Here is a 24,661-nt window from a genome sequence, read left to right as displayed (position 1 = left end):
AAGCTGGCTTGCTGAAGAATTACAACTACCAACCTGAATTATTTAGATTCATTTTTGTCTTTGCTCTATAATTTTTGTGGGTCTTCCTACCATCAGTCTTCTCCTCTTGCAAATGGAGAAATTTCTAGGGAATGCCTTCACTTTCTTTTCTTGGGAACCCTTTTTTTTTGCGAGTGATGGAGGAAAGCAATGAGCAGGACGGTGTTTTACCAGTCCCAAACTTCATGGTCCCCTTAAACAACAGCAAAAAAGCAAAGTTGCTCTGCGAGATTAACCCCAGCTGGGAGCAGTCAGCTCAGTCTGCTTTTCCCCATACAAATTTACCACTACAAAGCACAGCAAATCCCCACGGCAGAAGGGACAGAGACCATCTGACCAGTGCTGGCCTAAGCAGCCTGGAGGTTCCTCTTCAGCCCCACAGGGAGCTCCAGGAAGCTCTCAGATCTGTTAAGACATGCAGTGTCTGTCCAGATCCTGCTCCTGCCCTGTCTTTGCAGGCAGTCCAATGGAGTAAGAGGACTGCTCAGCTACACCCCAAATACAACTGCCCAGGCCATAAGCAAAGGCTCTGAAGAGGGCTGTTGATTGTTCAGAGTCAAGGCAGCTTACCAGCTCTTTGAAGAAGGCAGCCTCCTTATGCTGCTCCGAGTAGCGCTCGTACTGGTCCAGTCCGTCCTGCAGCTTCAGGGTCAGCGTGTCATAGTTGGACCGTACCACTTCCAAAACCTGCCAGAAACAGCCAAATACAGCACAGAAATCAGAATCCACAGACTCCTCAGCACAGGAGGAGCAAGGCTGAGATAGATCACAGTTCTGGCACCTGTTTTCACAACAGATATGGCTTTAACAGCCAATATTTGGCTCATGATTAACAACACGGAGGTGGGCACTAAAGGCTTCCTAATGGCAAGGAACAGTCCTGCAATTTACAGAATTTCTTCATTCATGAGAATGGTAGATGAAACCATGACAGCAGCAGCTTTCTGTCATCAGAATTAGACACATTAATAAATCAAGCAGCTAATTACCACATGTACACCCAGATGCAACACAGAAGCACAACATGAACACAGACTTGACCAGCCCCATGGTCCTTCCAAGGTTAGTTTTGTTACCACACTTCCTTCCTGGCTTATGAACCACCATTCACAGCCTGCTAAATCACCAGCTTCTAGAGCTGCTCAGGTCAGCTTCCCTGCAGAGCACTGCATGTCTCTCCTGACAGGAACAAGCTTCTGACAAGCACTAAGAGAAGACCAGCCTTGGTATAGACTCTGCTTTTAGAAAGACATGAAGACACGAATCCAGATATTTCTGCCCAGGAGATACTTTACTATAAGCCTTCACTGCAACCAAAACAGTTCGAGCTTTTATTACTGCCCTCCTCTGCTCCCAGTGTTGAGCTATACTTGCAAACTCATAGTTACACATCTCTGTTCTACTAAGCTATTCATTTTCCTAACTAGGGAACACCAAGAGGGGCTCCCACAATGATTTTCAGCTTTATAGCATTGCATGGACTAACACATTCCTCAAAGCACTTGTGAGATGGTTAGTGACAAGGAACCATAGAAGTCAACACTCCTGGGCAAACATATGCCTGAAATGATTCTCTTAAACACATGAACTTCGTTCTTAGGCTGTTGCCATTTGCTCTGAGAGCTAAATAGAATATGAACATCTGAGGTTTGCACTACAGTAACCCCAGCTCATGACAAGCTTCAGTCAGGAAGACACATGGTAAAAGGTGCAAAGGAAAAGGACCCTGCTCCAAGGCATCACAATTCAGAAAAGATCCTACGAAGAGCATTGCAGAGGATTGATGACAACAGTGACCAGAACAACAAGGAGCCCTTGCACTTCTCCTCTTGTACTCCCAACAATATACGCACTACTCTCAAGTGCCCTTTTAGGCAGCTAGCAGCTCCTGCCCTTTACAGGCCTGAATCTTGTCCTTACATCTTTTATTCTAAGAAATCTGAAATTGCTTAGGGTTCCTCCAAAAGCTTGTTTCCCCCAAACTCTGCATGTAGCAGTGGTGCACAGAGACACTCATGCTAGGGTCTGAGAGGGCAGAAGCTACAGGGAATCATCCAAATGAGGACTGGGGGCAAAAAAGGGGTTCCAGAAATGGGTCCCAGGTGAGATGCTCATGCAGCAGTCTCTGCAGCTCAGCTGTCCTCCAGCACTGCAGATGCAAGCTAGGGATAAGAATAAGGATTTGGACTTGAAGGTCTCAGATCCCTTTTCCAACTGCATTGATTCTGATTCTGCAATGTTATTTAAGAACAGCTTGCCAGTGTTGCAAAGGCTCGCAGCCTCCTCTCCAGTACTCATTTCCTAATGCTGTTTTGTTTGTCAGCTCCAGTGGCAGAAAGAATCCCCTGCAATGACATCCATCTACAAATTCAACCTGCCCTTCTTGCTCCTGTGTGCAGAAGCTACAAGAAGTATTGCAGAGCCAAGAGCAATGATGTAAGAAAGCCACCTGGGCACAGGAATAACTATCCACTAGGGACACAGTGTAATAGCATAATGCACCTTCCTCTGAGCAATAAAGGATCTGGCAGCTTGCTCCCGTCAATCAGAGGAAGCCAAATTGACCAAGATTAGTAAGCTGCAGAGAAAGAACCTGGTTTGAAAGGTGAGGAGTTGAACAGGCTTCTTCAGCAGTAATTCAAGAACAAAGGCATTTTATTCAGGGCTACCTGACTCCCCAGGAACCTTCTCTTCAGTCATCCTGTATTCCCATACACACAGGTGTGCACAGTGCCACACAGTTGTGATCACTCAATGGATGCACGTTTCTTTAGGAACAATCAGGATTCCTCCTTGCTAGCTCTGAGTAGCGATCTCTTCAGATACTCAAGAGAGGCATCCTCAAACCATGGTGAAGAAAAGTAAACTCTGAGGACAGTAGTGAGCTCTGTAACCAGAATCCTTTAAATCTGTCCGCTTGCATCGCCTTTGAAAGGTAGCTAAGAACGCAGCTTGATACTTTAGGGTGAGGACAGGGAAGGAAAAAAGAGGCCCCCAAAGTCTCTACTCTGTTACTTATTGTAATCACTGCAGTGAGATCAGCTCATCCCTTCAGCCCTGTATTTCATTGGCTTCCACTCCTTATCTCCTTTAATTATGAAATAGAACTTAAAAAGAAAGGGTAAGTTAAAAATAAACAGCTTCTCCCCACTGCCTGATAATTTCCCTTTCTTGCTGCTACTGAGAAAAAATGCTATGTGGGATCTGAGATAAACCCACTCACAGATCATTTCAACTTCATACCTTGAAATGGATAGAAACTGTTACTGAGATTAGGACCTGCCATCCTTGAGATGATTTCATCTTCTCTTTAAGATGCAGCTGCTAGACAGAGGACAGGTCAAAGAGCAGCAGAAGGTATTAAGAATACCTAACAGGAAGGTTTAAAAGGCATCAACTTCCTACACACATGACAAAAAACCTCACATCCTTTGTGTAATAGAAGACTGTATGTAAGCATCCTTTGCCCTTCTTACACATTGCTTTGACTTTTGCTCAGGAAAACTACTGCAGGAAGAACAGCCTTTTTCCTTAAACACACAAGATCTTTATCTGCACCTTTCTGTCAGATACAAAGGAACTAGAGCAATTTAATTTTGAGATTAAAGCATTTGTCCTTCAAAGTCTTGTTCAACCCATTCTTCTTGGAAGTCTCATGTCTAGAAAACATGAATTCCAAGACGGTCAAGTATGAGAAGGGACTTAAGGAAGGGACTTTTAGCTGCTCTTCCAAACAGATTTTAAATAGCCATTCAGATTTTTACAATCTCATGAGAAGTTGGAAAAACACCAGTTTTAGTGTCAGGCAAGGACAGATGAAATTGGACTGGGATGATCTTCAAGGAGCTTGAGCCCTAAGACTGCAAGGATAAACATGCAGGGGAAGCTTCTTTTTTTTTTTAATGGTTTACTGGATCTTTACAGTGGAAAAAAAAAAAAAACAAACCAACAAACAAACCCTAATGGAGTCACAATCTAAAAGTCTTTTTGTAGGTTACCTTAGGGGGATCAGAGTCTTAAAAAAGCAGTATGATGGAAGCAAGCAACTCAGACACGGTCAATACAAGAGGAGGGAAGGCTGCTGAATTCCCTTCCTGCAGTTACCTGTATCAGCCCCAGAGGCTAAATTCGCTCATTTTTTCCACTGCAACAAACCACAACTCACTGGAGCTGCACCACTGTAATTTAAAGATAATTTGCTATCAAATTAACCCCCTGTCACCACTCACTCACTGACTGCTTTCCAGAAGTTCCAGAGAAATGCTGGAGATTCAGGTCCCTGCATGTGTGTCCCCAAACCAACTTTTCGGGAGCTGCTCTGAACAGCAAGTGCTTTCTCTGGCATTCAGATTTCAGCTTCCTCCTGCAGCTACAACTGCCCATGCCCCAAAAATTCTCCTTCCCCAGTCACACCACCAACTTGTGAGTAGAGGCATCCCCTTAGGAACATGGCAGGAGGGCTGGCTTCCAAAGGAGGGACTGATATGGGGCTCAGCTCTCTGCAGCACCCCACCCATGCCATGCCAGGTCTGCACCCAGAGGAACAAGATTATTTCAAAGTTTGTGGCTCCTTACTTTGCTCCATCCACCAGCTCACCACTACCTTGCAAACTGGATGGACAGTCTTGGTCGGTTGGGTCAGTGGCCTCCTCACACACGAGCTCTGAAACCATTTCCCCCAGAAGCAGTTGCCCCTGCCCTGGAATTTTCAGCACTCAAAACAGACAATCATTTTGCTGTACTAGTCACTACACACCCACTTTTTCCTTACTGCACCAGAGCTGTTCCCTCTGACTGATCCTCAACAAGAGCCAACACACTGCATTCCCCCAGGAGAGACCAGTCCTCCTGGAAGATCCTGTCCTGGGGAAACACAGGGATTACACACAGCAGTCCCCTATCCCCATCGTGCCCAGGAGAACACTGTTACTGTTAGCAGCAATGTCACAGAGGGAGCTGCTCCAGCAGTAAAATCTAATGGGCAACATGCAGCTCTAAGGCCCATCTATCTGGCAGACATCATTTGCTTCATTGCTTAGTAACTTTTTAACCTGCAGAATCTTTCATCATCTGCATCTGCAGTCTCTGCCTGACTGGAACATAAAATTAGAGAGCACCAGCAATTCCCAGCACCCAGCAAAGGACCTGGTGGTGGGTAGGTTCCAGCAAGCATGCACAGGTAATGACAGAAAAATAAAAGGAAAAACAGAAGCAAGAACAAATCAAGGTCTCTACACTGTCTTTTTAATTAGCACAAGAAAGCACAAGAATGCAATCAGTCAGCATCACTAGCACCTCACCAAAGCCTCTCCATGCCCATAAGACAGTCATTAACTACCAGGACACAGGAGTTGGAACAGCACTGATTGAATGATCGCACACCAAGCAAGAGGCAAAACCACTCAACAATGCCCAGGTTAAAATGCATTTTCCCCCTCACCACCTCCCTGCTGCTCACACGGCTGGGATAAGGGAGGGTCTCCAGGTCAGGACTAGCAAGCCCCCAGCGGACAGAAAAGCCAGAGCCTCTGTCCCATCTGTTCCATGCCAGAGGATGGAGGAACCAGTCTATGGGCCATGTAATGCCAACCTCTCATCAGCACTACTGCACAACAGGGCAGAAGGACCAAGGGGAGCCAAACATCCCTTCTGTCCACCCTGCAGAGGTGGTGGAGTCACTGCCTGTGTACCACACCCAGAGGGAATTCTGGCAGTCCCACCTCCCAAACCTAGTCAAAGCACAAAACACCACAAGCAAACTCAGCAGTCTGTCCCCTCAGCTCAGAGGGTGGAGGCTGTAGGAAGAGATGCTAGGGTTTTCCTATTCCAGTAGAAATGTGCATTTTGCATTGCAGTCCTCAAACTGGCTTGTTTATTCCAGGTTTAGGACAAATCTTCCCTTTTTTCTCCCTCCTTAATCTCTACAACAACTCAAAGTCCCTGAGTGTTTCTTTTCATGAATTCAACTGAATTGCAACATTTCTCATTGTAATGAAAAGGCTGCTGACACCTGAACTACAAAGAGGCTATTGCCTCTCCATAATAAAGTGCTGGATAATTGACATCAATTTTACAGTAGTAACTTCTAATTAATATGGAAAACGATTTTTTTCCAAGTGCCATCACACTTCTCACAGAGCAACTTTAAAGTTGCTGATGCAGGCTGGAATCTTTGTTGAAATTAATCCCCAGAAGCACCACAGATAAAGAACATAACTAAATAATTAGAAGTTAAATAAAAACACACACACAGCTGCCACATTTCCCAACAGACTCTGCCCAAACCCCAGCTGCACTCATCTCCTTCTCCCTTTCCGATTTCTCTGTCTGCAGGAGCCAAGTTCAGAGAGAGGCTCCGCTAAGGCTGCCAATGCTACACACACACGCTGGAAGCAGCTGCCATTCACACTGCCTTCCAGGAAAGCACCCATCCAGGACTAGCAGCAGCACAGAGCTTTTGTCTGACCCAACACTACCTTACCCTTGCAGCTATCCTGGAGCGAAATGCAGTGCTGATGCTTTAGCACCATTCCTCACCCCCACGCTGATCAAGCCATGACTATTATTTCCATGTTCATGAACACTAAGACAAAGAGGAGGAGGATGTTGCTATGATAGTTTCACAACTCAGATTCCCAAGACATGCTGCGTGCACAGCACATATCTATGGATCCAGAGGGTGTGGAGCGGGTCACATGGGAAAGACAAAGATGTGGGCTGCAGATTCAAGGGTAACCATGCCACATATGTGTAAGACTCACAGCACATTGCCAGTCCTGCTCCGGTGTCCCAGATCTCCTGCATCCAGCAGCTGCAGTTTGTACTCCATGCAGTGAAGGACCCATGGCCCTCTCGTGCTGTGGGCTGAGAGCATGAGCCTGTAAGTCAGCCCCCACCAGCTCACACATCTGTCATTCCCAGAGTAGAAGGCATCATTTTTTCTGCCCTGAATACAGGAAAATTTGCTGGAAGAAGGCTATTTTTCCAATAGTAAAAAGTTCAGCCAGACCAAAACATTAAGTGAAAGCAAACAAGGGCAAATTTCTCCTCTGAGGTATGAAACAGGATGCCACTGAGGTGGGATGCACCAACACTGCTGAGCAGTAAGGCTATAAGAGGTCACTGGGGAGAAGAATAGCCTGCAGAGGTGGGTGCAGCTGCCCTTGAGCTCCAGGGTAACAACATGCTCCAGTCTTGCTGTGGAGAATCCAAAGCTGAGCAGTATTTGGCAAAGATGAGTGAGCCAGGAAACGGAGAGGAAGTGCTTCACCCTGCTCTCCATTGCTAGGGTTGGTGCAGGGACCCCTGCACACAGTTCCCACCAGGTTTAGTCTGGCAAACACAGACTAAAAGCTGTCAATCTCCCTCTGCTCAGCTCACTGAGCATTAGCCAGGACACTGCTTCCTGGAGTTTGGAAGTGAACTGTCTCTGCCCACTAGTTGGTCCTTTGTCCCTGCAGTCACTTCTCACAGTCCTGCTGTTCTCAGTGAACTGCTCTGTGCCCAGCCAAACATAAGTCTAACTTTCTGTGTCCCAAATCCTTCCGGAGGACTGCTTTTATACATCTGCACTTGAGTGGTATCAAAATCCAGGCCTCATCGCTTCTCTACACAAGGAAAAGGTTTTGATTGTACTTAAAAGATTATCATTATTATTATTTTACTTAGCAACATCAAGGAGGGACATTTCACACCCCCTTTTCTCACCTCAGCGTAGAGCCAGTCTGTCAGGCTCAATGATATATAGTAGCTCAGATGTTTGTTCAATGATCTCACAGGGATCTGTTATCTTTAAAGGAACAAGCCTACAAAGGCAACACTTTCTATCCATGGAGTGTGAGGGTTTGGCTACAGTCTTTCTCTTCTGCCCACAGGTGCCTCTTCTAAAGATAACTAATTTATAAGCTCACTCAGAAAATTACTGTTGTTCTCTGAATTCTGCCAGCAGAAATGGCATCCTGTTTTAGGACAAGAGTTATCTGTTTCAGATGTGTTTTAAACCCACAATCCATTAGAAGCCTTAGATGTTCAACTTTATTTAATGGTGGTAAAAAACACACTGATTCAGCCAATCTGGAAATCACTCAGCTTTCAGAAATATCTCAAAGCCAAAACTGTTACTCATCTCCACCAAGAAGCAACTGTAAATGTATAAAACAGTGCCCATTCCAAGCTCCCACGGGACAGGCATTCCCAACAGCTACTTTAAGAAGCAGTAAGGCTGCAAACAAGGACAAAGGCAAGTAACAAGGAGACATATGGTCTCCATGTGCACAGCTTGCAGGGCACTTAATTTGTAAGAGGTATAGACAAGCAGAACAGATTAATGTGGTGATAACCCTGGACATTCCTGCAGCCATCACTAGGACTAGGCAGTGCTGTGCTACAATAAATACCTTCTGAGCTCCAGCTGTCAGGTAGCTGATAGCCTGTCCACCTTACCAGAAAGCCCATGCCAGGAATGCTTTTGCTGCAGAGTAATTTCCAGAACTCACATCTATACGTACACATGACAACTGCCACACGTGTTAAATGCACTTTGCTCAACACATTCAGGTTTGGAGCACATGGAGCAAAAATGCAGGTAGCCTCACACTGCTTTGTCTCAAGCCCAGTCCACCTTTCCCAGTTTCAAAGATGGTCAGTGGGTTTATCCTAATCTGCATATCCCACTTGGCACAAAGAACCTGGTATTCTTTGTGGGACACTGGGTGCTCTTTCCCAGACTGCAGGGACAGGCTCTCCAGGGAAAATAAAGGAGGCAACTCTGTACCATTCAAGGAAGGAAAACAGGTTCAGTGGGCTTCTGCCAAGGGAACAAACATCCATATACTGCGTAACGCTGGCACTTTCAAAACCCAGGCAGAGAAAAAGATGTCAAAGATCCTGAAACAAATTATCTCTAAAATTATCAGTTAATAAAATAAGCAGTCTCCAGAGCAGACATTTAGATGTAGAAGGGGAGATACGCCAGAAACCGAATTAGGCCCCCCAAGCTTGCCTGTTTTTAGAAATTTTGTTGAGAAAGGCAGGCAGCGTTAAGAAAGGCCAGGATGATGGCAGGAGCATAAAACCCTGAGATTGATAGATTTGCTATTTTGGAGTTACAGCCCATTTTGGAGTTGTGAACCCTTATCTCCAGCTGGTGGCATTTATGAAAACATTTCTCACTGCTAGGTACGTAAGAGCACTTGCAATTCTGCCAAGGCTCGAAATGCACTGCAGATAGCAATGGACTGGACCGTTAATTTTTTTATTTCCCCTTTGTGCTTACAATTAGCTTAAGTGCCAAAATGTGATGGGCTATTCCAGGAGAAGCTTTTTATCTACCAGCTGCATTCTCACAGAGCAGTAAATCAACTGCTGTCACCAAAACATCACACAAGAGGACAAGAGCATCCTTATGCTCACTGTTATCATTCATGTTGCCCGTTCAGCCTAAGTGGCTAACCAGCATTCAGCAAATGAATGCTGTGATTTGTGTGCAACCTTTGGTGCAATTCTCTATTTACAGAAGACCTCGTCCTCCTAAACACCGAGGAAAAAAATAGTCAGCAGCAGCTCTTCAGCACCATTTAACTGACCAAAGCAAGACCAGTAACCTTGGTCCCCAAAACAAGATAAACAAGACTTTTAAGTTGTGAACTGCTACTCCAGCTGAACTGAGAAGCCAAGATGTACAAAGTTATTACAGAAATCAAAGACAGACAGAAGGACCTTAAAAATGGTAGCTGAAGATTGTAAGAAAAAGTTTGAAATAAAATCTTTCTAGGACCAGTAGCCAGAAAGTATCCTGGCAAATGCTGGAGTTCAAATACACAGATTTCAGCTGAGATTGCCTTGATGAAATGGCAACAGGATACCTGATGTACACCAGAGGAAACTCATTCCCAGCAAAGAAATTCAAATTTGCCCAGAAGACAGTTCAAGAATAAGGCTGTCTAGAGAATAGATTAAGGCAGGACATGCAACAAACCCCTTTCTGTTCAATCAAACCCAGGCAGAAATAAGTGCACTGCTCCAGTTCAAAGAAACCAAAACCTAATTGTGCCCAAGGAAAAAACAATGGGAAGGCTTATACTGGTTATGGTCTAATCAAACACCTGCAGTCACATGAGGCTTCTGGAACTATGTCACCTGGACAGGTTCATAGAAATCAGTAGAGGATCCAAGAGAACTTGTGCCCCCTCACACAGCCACCACAAACTTCTTTGGGATTTAATGATCGCAGACTAACATAGAAATAAAACCAAATCAAAACTCACCAGGACTCTGACTTGAAGATCAAGACAAGTGAAAGGAGAACACAGACACTCCAAAAAGCTCTGGAGCTTGGCATGCATTTTGATTTTCTTTTTGATCTTTTACAGCAACTAGCAAGCCAATGGTCTTTATGAATGTACAGTCCTAGGTCTGCTGCTTGCTGAGAAAAAGTGGATGCTAATCTAGCTCATGGCTTTTTTCCTTTTATTAATGATCAGAAATATTTTTAAACTTGGTTTGCACAGCATGAATAAATTTAATTAAAGGGAGCAGCAAAACTGAATACCAATATGCCAAAAAACTGGCCACAAACCAAGTGGATACTTGTATTTAAAGTAAGTTAAATCAATATAGGACTTGCTAGAGAAAAGCAGCTAGGACTGGAGAAAGAAGGTATACGTTTGCAGGGGCAGACATTAGGAAGATCAGTTCCCTAGTTCCTACTTACATTTCAGCAATTAGTGGAAGTGATAAAAGGCAGTCATTCAGTGGTCTGAGGAGATGCAACGAAGCCAAGAAAAAGGAAACACTAAGTTCACCTGCCTAACCAGCTACATGTGGGAAATGAACTGAAGTCTATTCTCAGGGAAAATAAAAATTTTTGAATACAAGCAAGAAGTCTGAATAGCCAAGAAACCCATTGAGCAGACAGCTGTTTGATTATTTGCACTATTTTGCAGTTCTTCGGTATGTTTTATGAACTAAGGGCACTGGAATCAATACACAAGATTTAAAACATGGGTTATCAGACTTACACATTGACAACAACACAGTTTTTCTCCTTTATTTTTGTGTTCTCTCTAATAATTTCTAAATCTCTATTTGTCTTTATGACTATTGTTGAGTCTTGAGCCAACATTCCCAGGCTTATCACAGTGACTCCAGGAATCCTTTCCTGCATAACAATATCTAGCAGACTTAAAACTACAGTTTAATGATTCTGAGAGACAAAAGTCTCTCAGTCTGCAAAAATGCCTTCTAAAGATAGAGCCCAAAAATAAACAGAAGATCTGTAGTCAACTGGTTAGCTACAAACAGCTAGAAAGAGTGTAGTAGCAGTGTGCTAAGGTAGTAAACTAATAAGGAAAGGTGGGCAGTGCTTGGAAATTTGTGTGACTCAACCCATATAAAAGTTCTAGCTCTTAAGGCTTTTTCAAATCTGGAGTTGGAACAGACAGCTATAAACTGCTGGATTATTCTCACCCTACAGAAGATCCTGTAGTGAAAAGAAAACTGCAGCTGCAAAATGTCTGCTCTAAGGCAGCAGTACCAAAAGGGGTTTGAGTCAATCTAAGTGCAGGTCACCTAGCCTGCAATCCAGAGTCTGGAGTTCTTCCTTCAAAGGCATTCACTGCAGAAATAAGACATTCTACTGCACAAGTCAGAACTCTCTCTGCTCTAAATACAAGTACCAAGGATGCTGGGGACCAGGCAGTACTGACAACAGGAGGGACTGAGAAGGTAAAGGGGGAGTAGTGATGACTAAAATACTGTAAATGCAGCTGTGCAAGTCAGGTTTATAAGAATTACAGCAGTTACGAAATTCCTATCAAGACAACGGGATCAAATCAAATCTGTCCCAACTAAGTGATTCCTCACAAACCCCAGACACACTTTGGGATCTCAGACTATTCTGCATTGCACAGCAGAGGAAAAGGAATGGACAGAATCTGTGATGAGGGCAAAAATAAGGAAACCAAATAATTTCTGATATGCTGAAGGAGTGAAGCTTGTTAGCATTTTAATTTGTTGAATTATTCCCTTTTGTGCTGTTGGAATGTGTCATTCTTCTAAAACTCCATCTGGGCAATGACCAGAACTGAAACAGAACGAGACCATTAATGCTTGGAAACATCCATAGCCAACACAGAAAACGTTTTCTGCCTGCAAAACCAGAACTGCTTAAACCTGACTGCTAAGTTAATTTAAAAGGAACATTTAAACAGGTATTGGGACAAATGGAAATGCAGAGGCTACTATCCAAGATAATCACTAGCAAGGGCAGGCCTGATAGGATGCTGAACGCTGCAGGCTGAGACACTTTTTGACTGAAATGGAGATGTGCTGGAAAGCTGGCCAGCAGACAGGCAGCAAGGTGAAGCTGAGTGGGAGCAGAGACTTGGGCATGGACCACACACAGAAAACAGCTCAGATGTTTCTGAGAAATTAAACTGTCTGCTGCTTATTACTGTCCTTCTCAGAGAAAGACATCCATGTGCAATCTCTGGAATAAACACAGAGGCAGCAAAGGTTGCTGACACTCATTTGTTTCTAGTCCTTTCTCCTTATATATGACAGAAACTATCAGAGCCCAAGATAATAGCTATGCCTCTGAAGAAGTCCTGGCATGGTTAAATGGCATCTTGCAATCAAAACATACTTGGAGAACAAAAAGGCCCTGTATGCCTTGGAACACAGTGTTTATCCCGTAAACATTTCTTCCACTTATGTCCTTAAAATAATCAGACCTACCACCCCTTCAGCATCAGCACTCTCACGATTCACGGGCTCCCAGCAACAATCCCAAACACTAAAGGAGACAAATCTCTTCAGAATGAGTAGCTAAGAAAGACTGAAAAGAGGCATCTTAACTCTATGACAGAGAACTTTTATCTCCACGGACATTCAGATGCTGGCAGGGCAGGAAGGACATGACACAAAGGTGAGGTTTATTGCTGACAAGCCAGATAAGATTACAGTGTTGGCTGTATACCCACCACTGACAATCAAGGAAAAGGTGACTTGTGCTGGCAGCTGTTCTTTCCAAAGGATGAGGAGAACAAAAGAAAACAACCTATGCTTCCTTTCCAAAGCACCTTTAGCTGTTGACTCCTCAAGCTGAGCTGATCAGCAAGTTGAGCAGCAAGCTGGAGAAGTACTTGTCCACAATGCCTGCCCCCTGAATCAAGAGCATGCACCCTTTGCTGTCACAGCTCTGAACAGAACCTGCTGGCTATAGAGATGGGATATACTGGAGACTTAGGTAAAGACAATGCCACTGTCCGATGAAGCTGATCACCAATGCTTCTGCTTTCTCTATGTATTTCTCTTTTGCCATATTCCATGGATCAGTACCTGCAGGATCTGTGATGGAAAGATCATCTCCACTGTAATAAAATATCATCTCCACTGTAATTTCTACAGTGCTTGGAGGACACCATTGTTCTACAGCCTAAAAATCCCTGTGTGAGGATTTAATGCTCCCAAGTGCTTCTTGGTCATTAAACATTTTGAAAACTATTAGCTCAGATGGGTTTTTGAAGAAGGCTTAAGGAAGCCACTTCCTCAGTATTTCTTATGAGAAAAAGGTAGCTCTGATCTGGTAGAATAAAAATTACTGAGAAGGAAGAAGAGGAGGAGAAGAAGAAACAAACTCCACACAACCCACATTGCCCGTATGCAAGGAAATGAGATTTGATTTACTCTGTGATCCTGAAGTGTATTCAATTTCAGCCTGAATTTCCACTGCATAAATTCAGCTTGGCTGAGCAATGTCCCCATTAGAGACTGTCCAAAGCAACATAAGATAACCCACAAATGATCTTTGAAGCTGAAGGTTCAAAGCCTTGATGAGGTGGGGTTTTTTAGCATATTTTTGCATGAGCAACCCATAAACCATGTCCTTCCAGAAGTCTGAAGAAGACAATATAAGGAAAGCAATTAGATACAGTGCATACACAACTCCTTATTGTTGCCAATTAATCAATTTATTTATTTAGTTCACTGGTTTAATTTCCTCTTCCTACACCACAGAGAACAACTCTGGGTCTGTTTTCTATGAGTCAAAGGGATTAGATGACAAGCTGAAGTCACTCACTAAAAGGACTTGAGGGCTTCAGGTTCAGGGATTAATAACTCAGCAGCTTTTTCTCCAGATTTTAAAACCTTTAATTTTACTGCATCAGCTGGTAGTTTTACTTGCACAACTATTTTTGTTTAAATGGGAATCAAACCCTGCTCTTCCCAAAATGCTGCTGCATTGCCGTCTTGATATTATTCTCACATCCAAATTTTTGACTATATGTAAAGAGGATTTCATGCTTGCTTAGCAAATTTCTTAAGAAAATGCACCTTATGTTAATACACAAGTTCAAGTTCTACTTGGCTTTCCCTGAATAACCAGATATAACAGCTGAGCAGTCCCCTCAGGAATTCAACACCACTAGAAGGCCTGGGTGGAAGCTTTGGACCAGGTCTCTTTGTGTCTTCAACTCAGTCTCACATTTCAAGGAAGCTCTACAAAATGTTTGCCTGCATTTGATCACATAGTAACACACTTTTAAGGATAAAGCAGAAGAATACATTCTCACCTTCAGCTAACACAGAATAAATTGGTACCACACTTATCTTGCTACGAAAGCCAGTGACAGAAGCTAAAGGGGGTCACATTTTTAATTACCCCGTAGAGACTCTGATCTTACAGTTCTAAGTATCATTTGCTAAAGGGAGTTTCAGTGAAATAGTGCTATAATTTAACCCCAACACTTCTATCATCTTAGACTGTATGAATAAAACACAGAAGCAAATCTGCAGGTTGAACAATTCAGGTACTTTAAAGGTCTGGGGTTTCTTGGAGCCTGAATTGGCCTGACGCAGCAAAGACTAAATTCCTTCCATATGCCTTTCTAAGGCCCAACTAGTGATTGAGCCTAGAGCTTTTATTTGGTGTATTTTCACAAACTGCAATAAGTAGAGCTGTTCACTTTGTTTACTGCTTCTAGACAACAACTGCCATCTACAATCAACTCAGAGAGGACAGCAAGGCAGGGCTGGCAGCAGCCACAGGATGCAGCATAGCAGCAAATGATGGCTGTGCATTAGGAAAGGTGCCATCATTTTTCCTTCTCAACTCTCTAAAACATGTGAAAGGCACTAATTAACAGGCTACCCAAGGCATACAAAGGCTACAAAAAAAAAGATAGCCCTAGTGTCCTCTTAAAGCCCAATCCTAAAATGACTACCAAGGCTTTAGGAACCAACTGAACTCTCCCAGTCACAAGTCTCCAAAACTGATGCTAGAAAGAATTCAAACACCACAAGAATTGCAGAACCGAGAAAAGCAAAAAAAGAAATAAAGTGACCTACTTTATATTCTGTTATCACATGCTGAAAGAGACTGAATCATAAAATGCCAGAAAGGCACACGTAAAGGAATCCTCTCAAATGTGTGCACTGTCAGCAGTGCGACAGCACTTAGCCACCCACAGTAAAAATAAGGGCAGGGAAAAAACTCCAGTCAAATACCGTGCCAGAACAATAGTTCAGTACCCAGAGAGAAGGGAACATACAATAGGAGATATAGAGAATACAAAGAAGCCTGAGATCTGAAATGCTACTTGCCCTTATCCCAGCAGGCTTATCAGAGCCTGTGCCAGGGAGGGACACTGAGCATCAGAACAATCCGATCGCCTTTTCCAAGAGAAAGTGACAGGGGACAGTTTTCTTAAACATTTTGTGGCTCTTTCTCCAGCATCTGTTACAAGTGGCAGGGCAGAAGAATGTGCAGCAGTCTGTAAACACCCAGGTACAACTGTGTAAGGTGACTGCAGAGGGTTAACAGCCCAGAGTCTGGATTAATCTTTTCAATAACAACACTGTTAAGAACTGGAAAGGGGCTAGGGAGATTGTAGGCAGGTGATTTTCACCCTCCGTTCCCCAGCTTTCTACAGATGAATATCATAAAAATAAAAACCACTTACTCCCCAGATTTAACTTCTCAGATTTTTGCATCATTCTTTCCTAAAACAAAGATTGGGATCAAGCCAGCTGGCCATTCTCCTTCAAGCATCTTAACCTGACCTCTTCCAAACTCCTCACAGAAAAAGGTCTCCATGACACCTAAGCTGAAGTCAGTCTGAGTTATGATCTCATGTATGAAAAACATGGCAGCTTCAATCCTCATCTCACAACAGAACAGCTACCTGCATCTTCAAACCATGCTTCACTCAGCTGAAGGGTTTCTGGGTGACAATGAGGGACCAGGCTATGCCTTAAGCTAACAAGACCACACATTAACTAACTTCCTGAGCAATTAGGACAGGAGTGGTCAGTGACCAATTTCTTCATGCTAAAACATTTGGTATGACATTAACTGCCCAGTCCCAGTACCACTTATTCCTAGGTCTGATGCATCAACACACTAAATGGCAACAGAAGCACTTTAGGACTCAAGCAGGAATATTATCCCTCTGGGCACTACTGAGGGTGGAAAGCTCAGCAAAATCTGCATGATGTGGAAAACTGTCATCAACCAGAGAAATTAAGGTTCAGATCATGTTAATATTCTACCCTGCAAAAAGTGCGTCATGCTCAGGTATCTGCAAAGAGGCTGAGATAAGTATTACAGCAGATTTCTTTTTATTCTTCTGAGAAGGCGAGTTCAGCCCAGCAACAGACCTAAGTTTTCTTTCTATGCCTATAAAGTGACTTGTAGGTGGTACTGTAATTAAATAGGTCCATCCCTTAAAATAGAAAAGCACATCTTTACAGCTGAGGTGAGAACTAAGACTCTGTAGTGAGATGCTTCCATCAAGTCAATAGTTTTCAGGAGCATAAATGACAGGGTAGAAAATTCCCAGCAAAGCAGCCCGGATGCAAAAAATTAAAACAGACAATCAAAGTCTAAGTTCCAGCATGCCTACCTCAGCTCTCTCACAAATCCACATTTCTCTTTTCATCAGTGGAAAGACTGTTCTTGTTCTAGTGTTTCAAGATGTTCAACAAAAAGAGCACTCATTGCAAAACACAGCCTTGAGAACTCTACACTGCAGTTCACTGCAGTTCAGCTACCTTTTTTAAGGAATGAAAGGGACAAAACCACCTGCAGATACAGTCACATAAAGCTCCATCTAGAACCATGTTCTGTGTTGTAAGCTGTTTATAAAATGACAAATAAACTTTGTGGTGACAAAGATAGCTAATGTTTCCTGCAAGCTGGACAGATGCCTGACTCCAGCAAACCACCACCATAACACAGCTGAGCAGAGGCTGGTACCTAGGTTTGGGGAGGGGTATATATATTTCTAGTGCAGAAGAGAACTGGAAAAGGAGACTTAGTCATTAATCAGCCAGCTAAGCACACTCTTCCTTTAAACTCTTGGAAAGAGAACTGCTGGCAGAATGAGACATCTCAGGGCTCTGTGTGACTTTCAGATTCACATATGGATTGATTCGTCCTGGGTTTGGAGCATTATTTGCCACTGAACTAGAAGAAGGCTGCAAAGTACAATGCACTGCCTAAGTGAAAAGAGTGGTGCCTTACTTGCAGGAAGAGCAATAGTTTGGTTTACAGTATGCTGAAGAAATATAACCAGAAGGGAGTTGACAGCAGAGCCCAGATGCTCACAGTATTCCCACAATAGTGTTACTTCCAGCTTTCCATTGTGTTAAACATACTCATGGGGCTCCATGGCAGCTCAGTTTGCTCTGAAAAAAAGTACTGCAGACCTTCCTAAAGCCAAAGCACCCTTCAAGAAGAGTTAGCTAGCCACCTCATATCAGCTCCCTGACACTGAACCTCATTGCTATAATGATGCCTTGTCTGTCCCTGCAAGCAACTGCCACTGTCTCAGAGACAGAGGCTCGTTCATGCCATCACAAGTGGGAGAAGCGCTCATAAGAGCTTCTACAGCTTTCATACAGGACCCAAAACCAGCATTTTCTGAGTTGTCAGGAAGCCACAGAGTATGACTTGAACAGCAATCTCTGTGTGTTTTTACATCCAACTCAAAATAAATGCAGTCTGCCAAATTACAGCTGCTGAGGAAAATACACTTGGGAAACCACGATAGGGTTTGTGCACAAATAAGCCTTCAGCAGGACTTCATTAGCAGGATTCTGCACACAGTGACACTTAGTGGCAAAGTTTCCAGCTATGAGACTAAGGCATATGGCAGGAGTCACTGGAAACAATGTTATTATGTAACAGTCTGCATATTACCACCTTCTCCAATTGTTGAGATTGTAACACTAGATTTTTCATACTTATCCATCTTACTGCCAGAGGTCATCCTAACTAAGACCTGTTTTCACGGAAGAGAAAAGCTTGCTAGCTTAAACTAACATTGATACAACTGTGAAACACCAGTTAACACTGATTCTAGTGATGCTTGCTGGGTGGCACCAGCTTATTCTAAAATAGTAGGTACTGTCAGACAATGTTCCACAACAATTTACCAGTTTCTTGTCTGGGAGACCAGAATACATTCTTCCCCTTAGAAATTCTTGCTGTGAAGCAGTTATTGGTGGAGAACATAAGTCCACAGATCAGAAAATGTGAAAGAGGAACTCCTCCAAACAGGTGCTCAGGTGAAAGCAAACACAGGGCTATGAATTAATCCTTCTGCAGGCCTACACCCCTGCCAGCTATGAGGCAGATGCTGCTGCTCAAACAGCATGTGCTGCCAGCAATACTTAGCTCCCCAGGAGCTTATCTGCGCCTTAACTGAGCCATGGGGGAATCCTGGGGCCCTCTGCTAAGGCAGTGGAATTGATTTATAGTCTCTGGCATTTGGCTGATGAACCACCTTCCCCAGCTTCCATCCCTCCAGACATCCATTTCCCCAGCTTGCTGCCTTTTCAATGGCAAATCTTGGTTCCCTGAGCAATCCCACTGCTTGTCTCAGATCTCCATGAAGACAGGAAGAGTGACACACATCAGGGGTGCCATCCTCTCCACTATTAAAAGGTTTGACATCCCTACTGTGGACAATAAATTTCTACATACTGTCTTAACATCCAAATGTCAAGTGTCAGAGAGCCACAAAAACTAATCTTACAGCTGAGTGGATCTCTGTTCAGATGTAGCATCTTTTGGCTCAGCAGCATTTACTCTCCTGCTCTGGGAGGGGTGGAGACCACAAAGCTCCATTTGTTTCCCACTTTGAAATCAGAGCAATGACCCAGTTTGTCACTTTTGGGAAACAGCTGCAGCTCCAGCTAGAGGATCCAGAAAAGGAAGGCAGAAAAACATCATCTGTAACAGCAGGACACTACCAGAGAGAAGGAAGAGTACCAGTCTCTAAAGGCACGAGTTTTACCCTAAAGAAGCTCCAGAATGAGTAGGGCTGGCAGTCACTGCAGTCGGTCCCCTTTCCCCTTTTGTGAGAGGAAAATGTGACTCCAGGAGTGGTTGCTCACAGCCACACTGCTGTCTGTAGCTGGCACAGCAGGCTGTAGTCTGTCTGCTTTCAGGACTCCCAAGCAGAGGGGCTACTGAGTGTAAGGAAGCTTAGGGTGGAGCTCAGGACTAGAGCAACAAATCATAGTGCTATAAATCCAGCTTTACAGAGGACGATCAAAGAAGTTTGCACGGTATCTATAGGCATTATGGCAAAAGCCAACACCTATTGTTCCTGTTTCACAAGGGATTAAAGAACCTTCTCATCTGAAGTTTTACAAAATGCAAATTGAATTGTGCGTTCACACAAGCCAGACGTTGACAGCTTCTGCTTTAATCACAGATGTGCAGAGTTGTAATTTAATCTTTATAAATGCAGACTGTTTTGATCATTCTGTTGCAATCCTCTGTGGAGCTTTCCCTGCCCTATACAGGCACTTTACAGTGACGGGAATCCGTAACACTGCTTCACACTTCCTCAGCAGCCTTCCCTAGCAGATCTCACAGCACTTCAAATGCTGCCTGGCTCCCCAAGGGCTCCCTACTGGCTTCCCTCACTCAGGAGGACACAGGGCTCAAGGTTTGCTCAAAGCAGCACAGTGACAGCAGGAAGGAGTTCAGACCCCACCCTGCAGCCCCTTTCTCTAGCAACCCACAGCCACTTTTCCAGGTTTAGAAGAAATAAAAAGCAAGTATGTGCAAAAGAAGCACATATAAAGCAAATCTGAGAAGTATTTTGTGAAATAAGCTCACTGGTAAAGAGGACAAGCACTGGAACCAGAGCAACATCAGCCTGTCTTCACAATGTGGACTGGGAGCTTATTACAAAGCTGAACCTATGGTTTGTGCTCAGCTGTGAATCAGGTCGGGCTCGTAACTCACACCACTGTGTAGCAGAGTGTAGCTTCTGTAGCCCCAGCACAGAAACTTATCTAGCTCCAGGAGACTGCATTCAGTGGCAGCCAGCAGAGAGTAGCACCTCCCCAAGGCAGCTCTTCCAAGCTAAGTCCCCAGCATTCAGTGGTCACCTGTACTACTGCAGTCTTCAGGCCCTTATCAGTCCCTCCTGTAGTGGCAAAGCCAAGTGAGGATGTGAAAACAGCCCTAAGAACTGAAGGCAAGCCTTGCTTTGAAGTTTAATGGACTTATTTTGTTACTAGTTTGTACCTCAAGGCAGTCCCTTATCTGCCCAAGAAGGCAGCTCACAAAAGTGGAGGAAGCAAGACATGCCTCGGCATCTGCAGTGTACAAAGGGTGGAAAGACTTCTCTGCTCCAGGAGCAGCCAAGGTTTTTTGGGGTCATGCTGCCCCTCAGGCCCAGAGCAGCTAAACGTCCCACCAACAGAAAGAAGCAGGATGCTGGGGCACCTTTGTGTTGAGCCTGAAGGAAGGGAATGGAAGGGTTTCTCCCATTTCTTAGTGGAATAGGGCTGCATCCCTCCAGTAGCAGCTGTTTTTAAAAATCAAAGTCCTTCTTTTGTCTTTCTAATAGCCTAGCACAGTTGTCCCCCCTCCTCCACTGACGCACAGTTTACTGCATTCTGCATGTTAATAAAAGGCACTACACAGCACAAAGTCACTGCTCCAAAGCTCACCTCCAGCTCCAAATCTCCTTGCTGCAAAGCTGATCAGACCTTGGAGCCTGTTCAGACCCATTCAGTCTGGCACATTGCATAGAGCAGTCTGAGATGTTAGTAAATAGTAGGGACATTTCTCTGATAAAACAAAAAACAACAAAAGCAACAACAGCATAAAAAGAGGACAATAGTTAAACCAGAGAAAACACCCATCAGCTAAGCAAACCAGCAATTTGCCAATTCCAGAAGACTTTTTATACAGATTGTTTCCAATTTCACCTGGTGCAGCTCTGCTCTTTCTATTTAAACGATAAAATCTGTTTCAAGCCATTAGTCATGAGTAGGTGTCTGTAATGAGACCATGAAAGCCAACATCCCTGCCTCATTTGCAAAGACACGATGACTTTAAATTAAGGTCTTGCCTTGGTGAGCCCTCTTTAGCTGGAGTTTCATGTTCCCACTACTGTGTGCAACACAACACTAGCAGCCTTGAGACCTTGTGCCCCAAAGCTCACTGCATTTCAGAAGTGAAGCACCATTATAAAGTATTTCTCAAGTCCTCAAGACACTTTATATTAATGTAAGAGATTAGGGGGATTTACTGTGGTAGTACCTGGCACTGACAGTACTCTGCATTTAAAAAATATCAAACGCAGACACTGACAAGAGGCTTTTAACACCACTGCCAGCAGTGCTAAAAAAAGACAAAGCATTTGGTATCTGCCGGTGGTTTTGCTACTAGTTATGGAAACCAGAACAAACTGAATAAACCCTGACATCAATGGCTTGGAATTAAAACATTTTAGGGCAACTAAAACCAACTACACCCTTTTGTGTCTTTCTATGCAAGTCACTTGTGGAACCTCCTTGAGCAGCACTGCAGGTTAGTCCCTCAGAGCCTCACCAGGTAACAGAAGGCCATTTGGATTGGGGTGGCAAGGAGGAGCATTCAACAGTTGAGATATGACCTCAGTGAAAGGGAAATGGCTTTGTGAGATGGCCTGACCAAACTGGATTGCAGCTGCTGGGAGTGCTGGGTTAGTGGTTGAACTAGATGATCTTCAAGTTCTTTTACAACCTGAAACAATTCTATGATTCTACCTGAAATACAAAGGTACTACAGTGTGAAACAGCCCAAGTATTACACTCATTTGTCACAATTTCAAAAGTGATAGAGTTGTCCTGTTTTTCCATCACAATCTGTTCTGGCTCCCAGCACTTTCCATCTGCAATTACCAGACATATAACAGGTGTTCACAGCAGTCTCTCACACTGAAATTTACCTCCATTTTGGAGATGATATAATGTCCCCACTGTGGCTGGGAAGAAAGAGGGGCTTCTACTAAAAAAAAAAACACAAAAATGTTCCTGACTAACAAGCTTTATCAGTCCTGTGTGTCTGACATCTCGATTTTAAGACCCTTAGGTAATTGTGGAGAGAAAAAATACCAAAGAGAAAACAAGACCTTAGTGAGCAATTTTCTAACTGGCACAAGACTTGATTGGCATACAAAGCACCACAACACATTCCTACTCAGAGAAGGTTCAACCCAAACTAATGGGTTCCTCTCACTTTAGTCTTCCTTGAAAGCTATGCTACACTGCTATCAGGCAGAGAGCTGCCTTCTTACAAACAGCTGCTCTTTCACATCCAGAAAAGGGCAGATGTGAGACCACACCTAGACCATTCATGCTGTGTTTTGATCCTTTCTCTTTGTCTGCATTTGCTCTTCCAGAACAACTCTTGTGTTGCTGTTTCCTCACTGCCTCGACCCTGTTCTCTACACCTGCTTATGCTAGAAAATATTTTAGGACCTTCTCAGATCAGATATGGCACCGAGAAAGTCTACTGCCTCCAACATATTAAGTACAAGGCAGTCCAATCATCTGGAAAGTACAGATAAGCCTATTAATTCATTTCATAAAAGGCTATTTGCCCTTTGACTCAAGAATGTACCAAAACCTCTTTGAAGACATGGGAATAATCACTTGCATGAAGAGCTAAAATTACATTGGCAGTTAATGGCCAACCCCATCTTTTTGACTGTGCAGCATATTTCAGTCCCTTAAAGGACATGCAGGGAGGAACCAAATGTGTTGAGAGAGAGAATACCACAAAACAACAAATTAGCACTGAAGTCAAGTTTAACAAATTAGCAAGTGAGGAAAAATGCCAATAACTAGCTAAGACATTCCCTGCTTCATGGTGAGGAACTACAGCAAGGTCAAAACAGCTAATGACTAGGAAGGATTCTGAGTTTGCCTTGGCAAGGAAATGCTTTGCAGAAGGCACTGAGGATCCCATAGTGTTTACAGACTGAAGTGGCTCATCTTTTGCTTGCCCCTGGGAATCTCCCACTCTTTGCTGGAGAGAATATGGGATGGAAAAGGTCTTTCCCCAGTATTTCTGATCAGAACATTGTATAAACCCCTTAACACTGGATAAACCCCACAACAGTCAGCAAAGCAGCTCCATGAAGTCTTACAAATATATTTGCCTAGACCAGAAACCTGTATATTCAGACTATGGTTCCTGGAAATCTCTAAGGCTGAGAACATACAGTGGCATTAACAACCTATTCTTAAAACAATCCCACATTCATCATTTTCAAGGGCCTACAAATCCCCCCAGCATGTAATATTGTTAAAATTAATGCTTGTAAATAACAAAGGAGAAAGCCCTGAAATGACAGAATAGTAGTAAATGGACATCAGTAATTAACAAGGTAATACAGGCTTCAATAATGTCAGGAAAAGAAGATGATAGAGCAAAATCTCTTTCAGCCAATTACTTAGCTACATTTAAGGATATTGAAATATAAAAATAAATAAATAATCTAACACATTAACAGGGTGTCAGAACTTAGCTTCAGGTGAATTTGAAACAAAGCAAAGCAGCTGGAAATTCCTGTTCAGATAAAGCTATATCAAAGACATACCTGCCTGAGCAGCAGGAGATTACCACAGAGGAGTGTAAGCAGCCATACGAGAATCTAGAGAAAGACTGGTGTCTGAGAAGGAAATCTTAATTAAAAGGAAAGTTTGACCCTTAAAATTCTAAAACCAAATGTTTCCAATAAAGAAATACCAGTCTTCTGAAACTACTGGAATAACTCAAAGGAGAAAATGACCAGTCTCAAATGTAGTATCTGTGTGTGGACACACAAGTTAAACAACAGCATTAAATATTTCAATGGGGTACACTTCAAAAGACAGGGCTATAAAGGATGGTGGATTCTGTGCAGAAAATATTTAAGGAGAGCAAAGAAATGGGTAATTAAGTGAACACACAAGTTAAAACAAAGGTACAGCTGGAAGGAAAAACAACAAAAAAAAGAGACTGCAGCAGCCAGAAGGCAAGCTTGATCCCTCCCCTTCCCACACACATACTGAACAGCTCACACAATGAAAACAGCAAATTCTGCTAGCCCACAAAAGCCAGGCCCTGGGCTTGATCTCAGCCAGCTACCAGTATGTCTCAAGTACTCACAGCTACTGACAGAGGGGAAACCACAGTCCAAACACACAGACCTGAGCTCACTGGCATAACTGAAAGTGGAGGCAAGAAGTCTCCATCCCTCTCCTCCTCGTGCAGTAAATTGCAGAGTGCTGAATAAACACCCTGGGACCACACACTCCCTCACCACAGTGACATCTCCCTTAT

General features: G+C 43.5%; 1 protein-coding gene across 3 annotated transcripts in view; it reads right to left on the bottom strand.

The window, feature by feature from the left end:
- The window catches only part of ARMH3 (armadillo like helical domain containing 3), a 124,696-nt gene that overhangs the window by 7,593 nt on the left and 92,442 nt on the right, over window positions 1–24,661 (bottom strand). For all 3 annotated transcript variants that reach the window (XM_068197853.1, XM_068197855.1, XM_068197854.1), the window contains exon 25: window positions 610–726. In XM_068197853.1, the coding sequence (XP_068053954.1) occupies window positions 610–726 (117 nt within the window). The remainder of the gene's footprint in view (window positions 1–609; window positions 727–24,661) is intronic.

Source organism: Anomalospiza imberbis, chromosome 8 (assembly GCF_031753505.1).
Source record: "Anomalospiza imberbis isolate Cuckoo-Finch-1a 21T00152 chromosome 8, ASM3175350v1, whole genome shotgun sequence".
NCBI classification, from domain to species: Eukaryota; Metazoa; Chordata; class Aves; order Passeriformes; family Viduidae; genus Anomalospiza; species Anomalospiza imberbis.
Note: the sequence above shows the minus strand (reverse complement) of the source record. Positions and strands in the feature narration are given on the sequence as shown.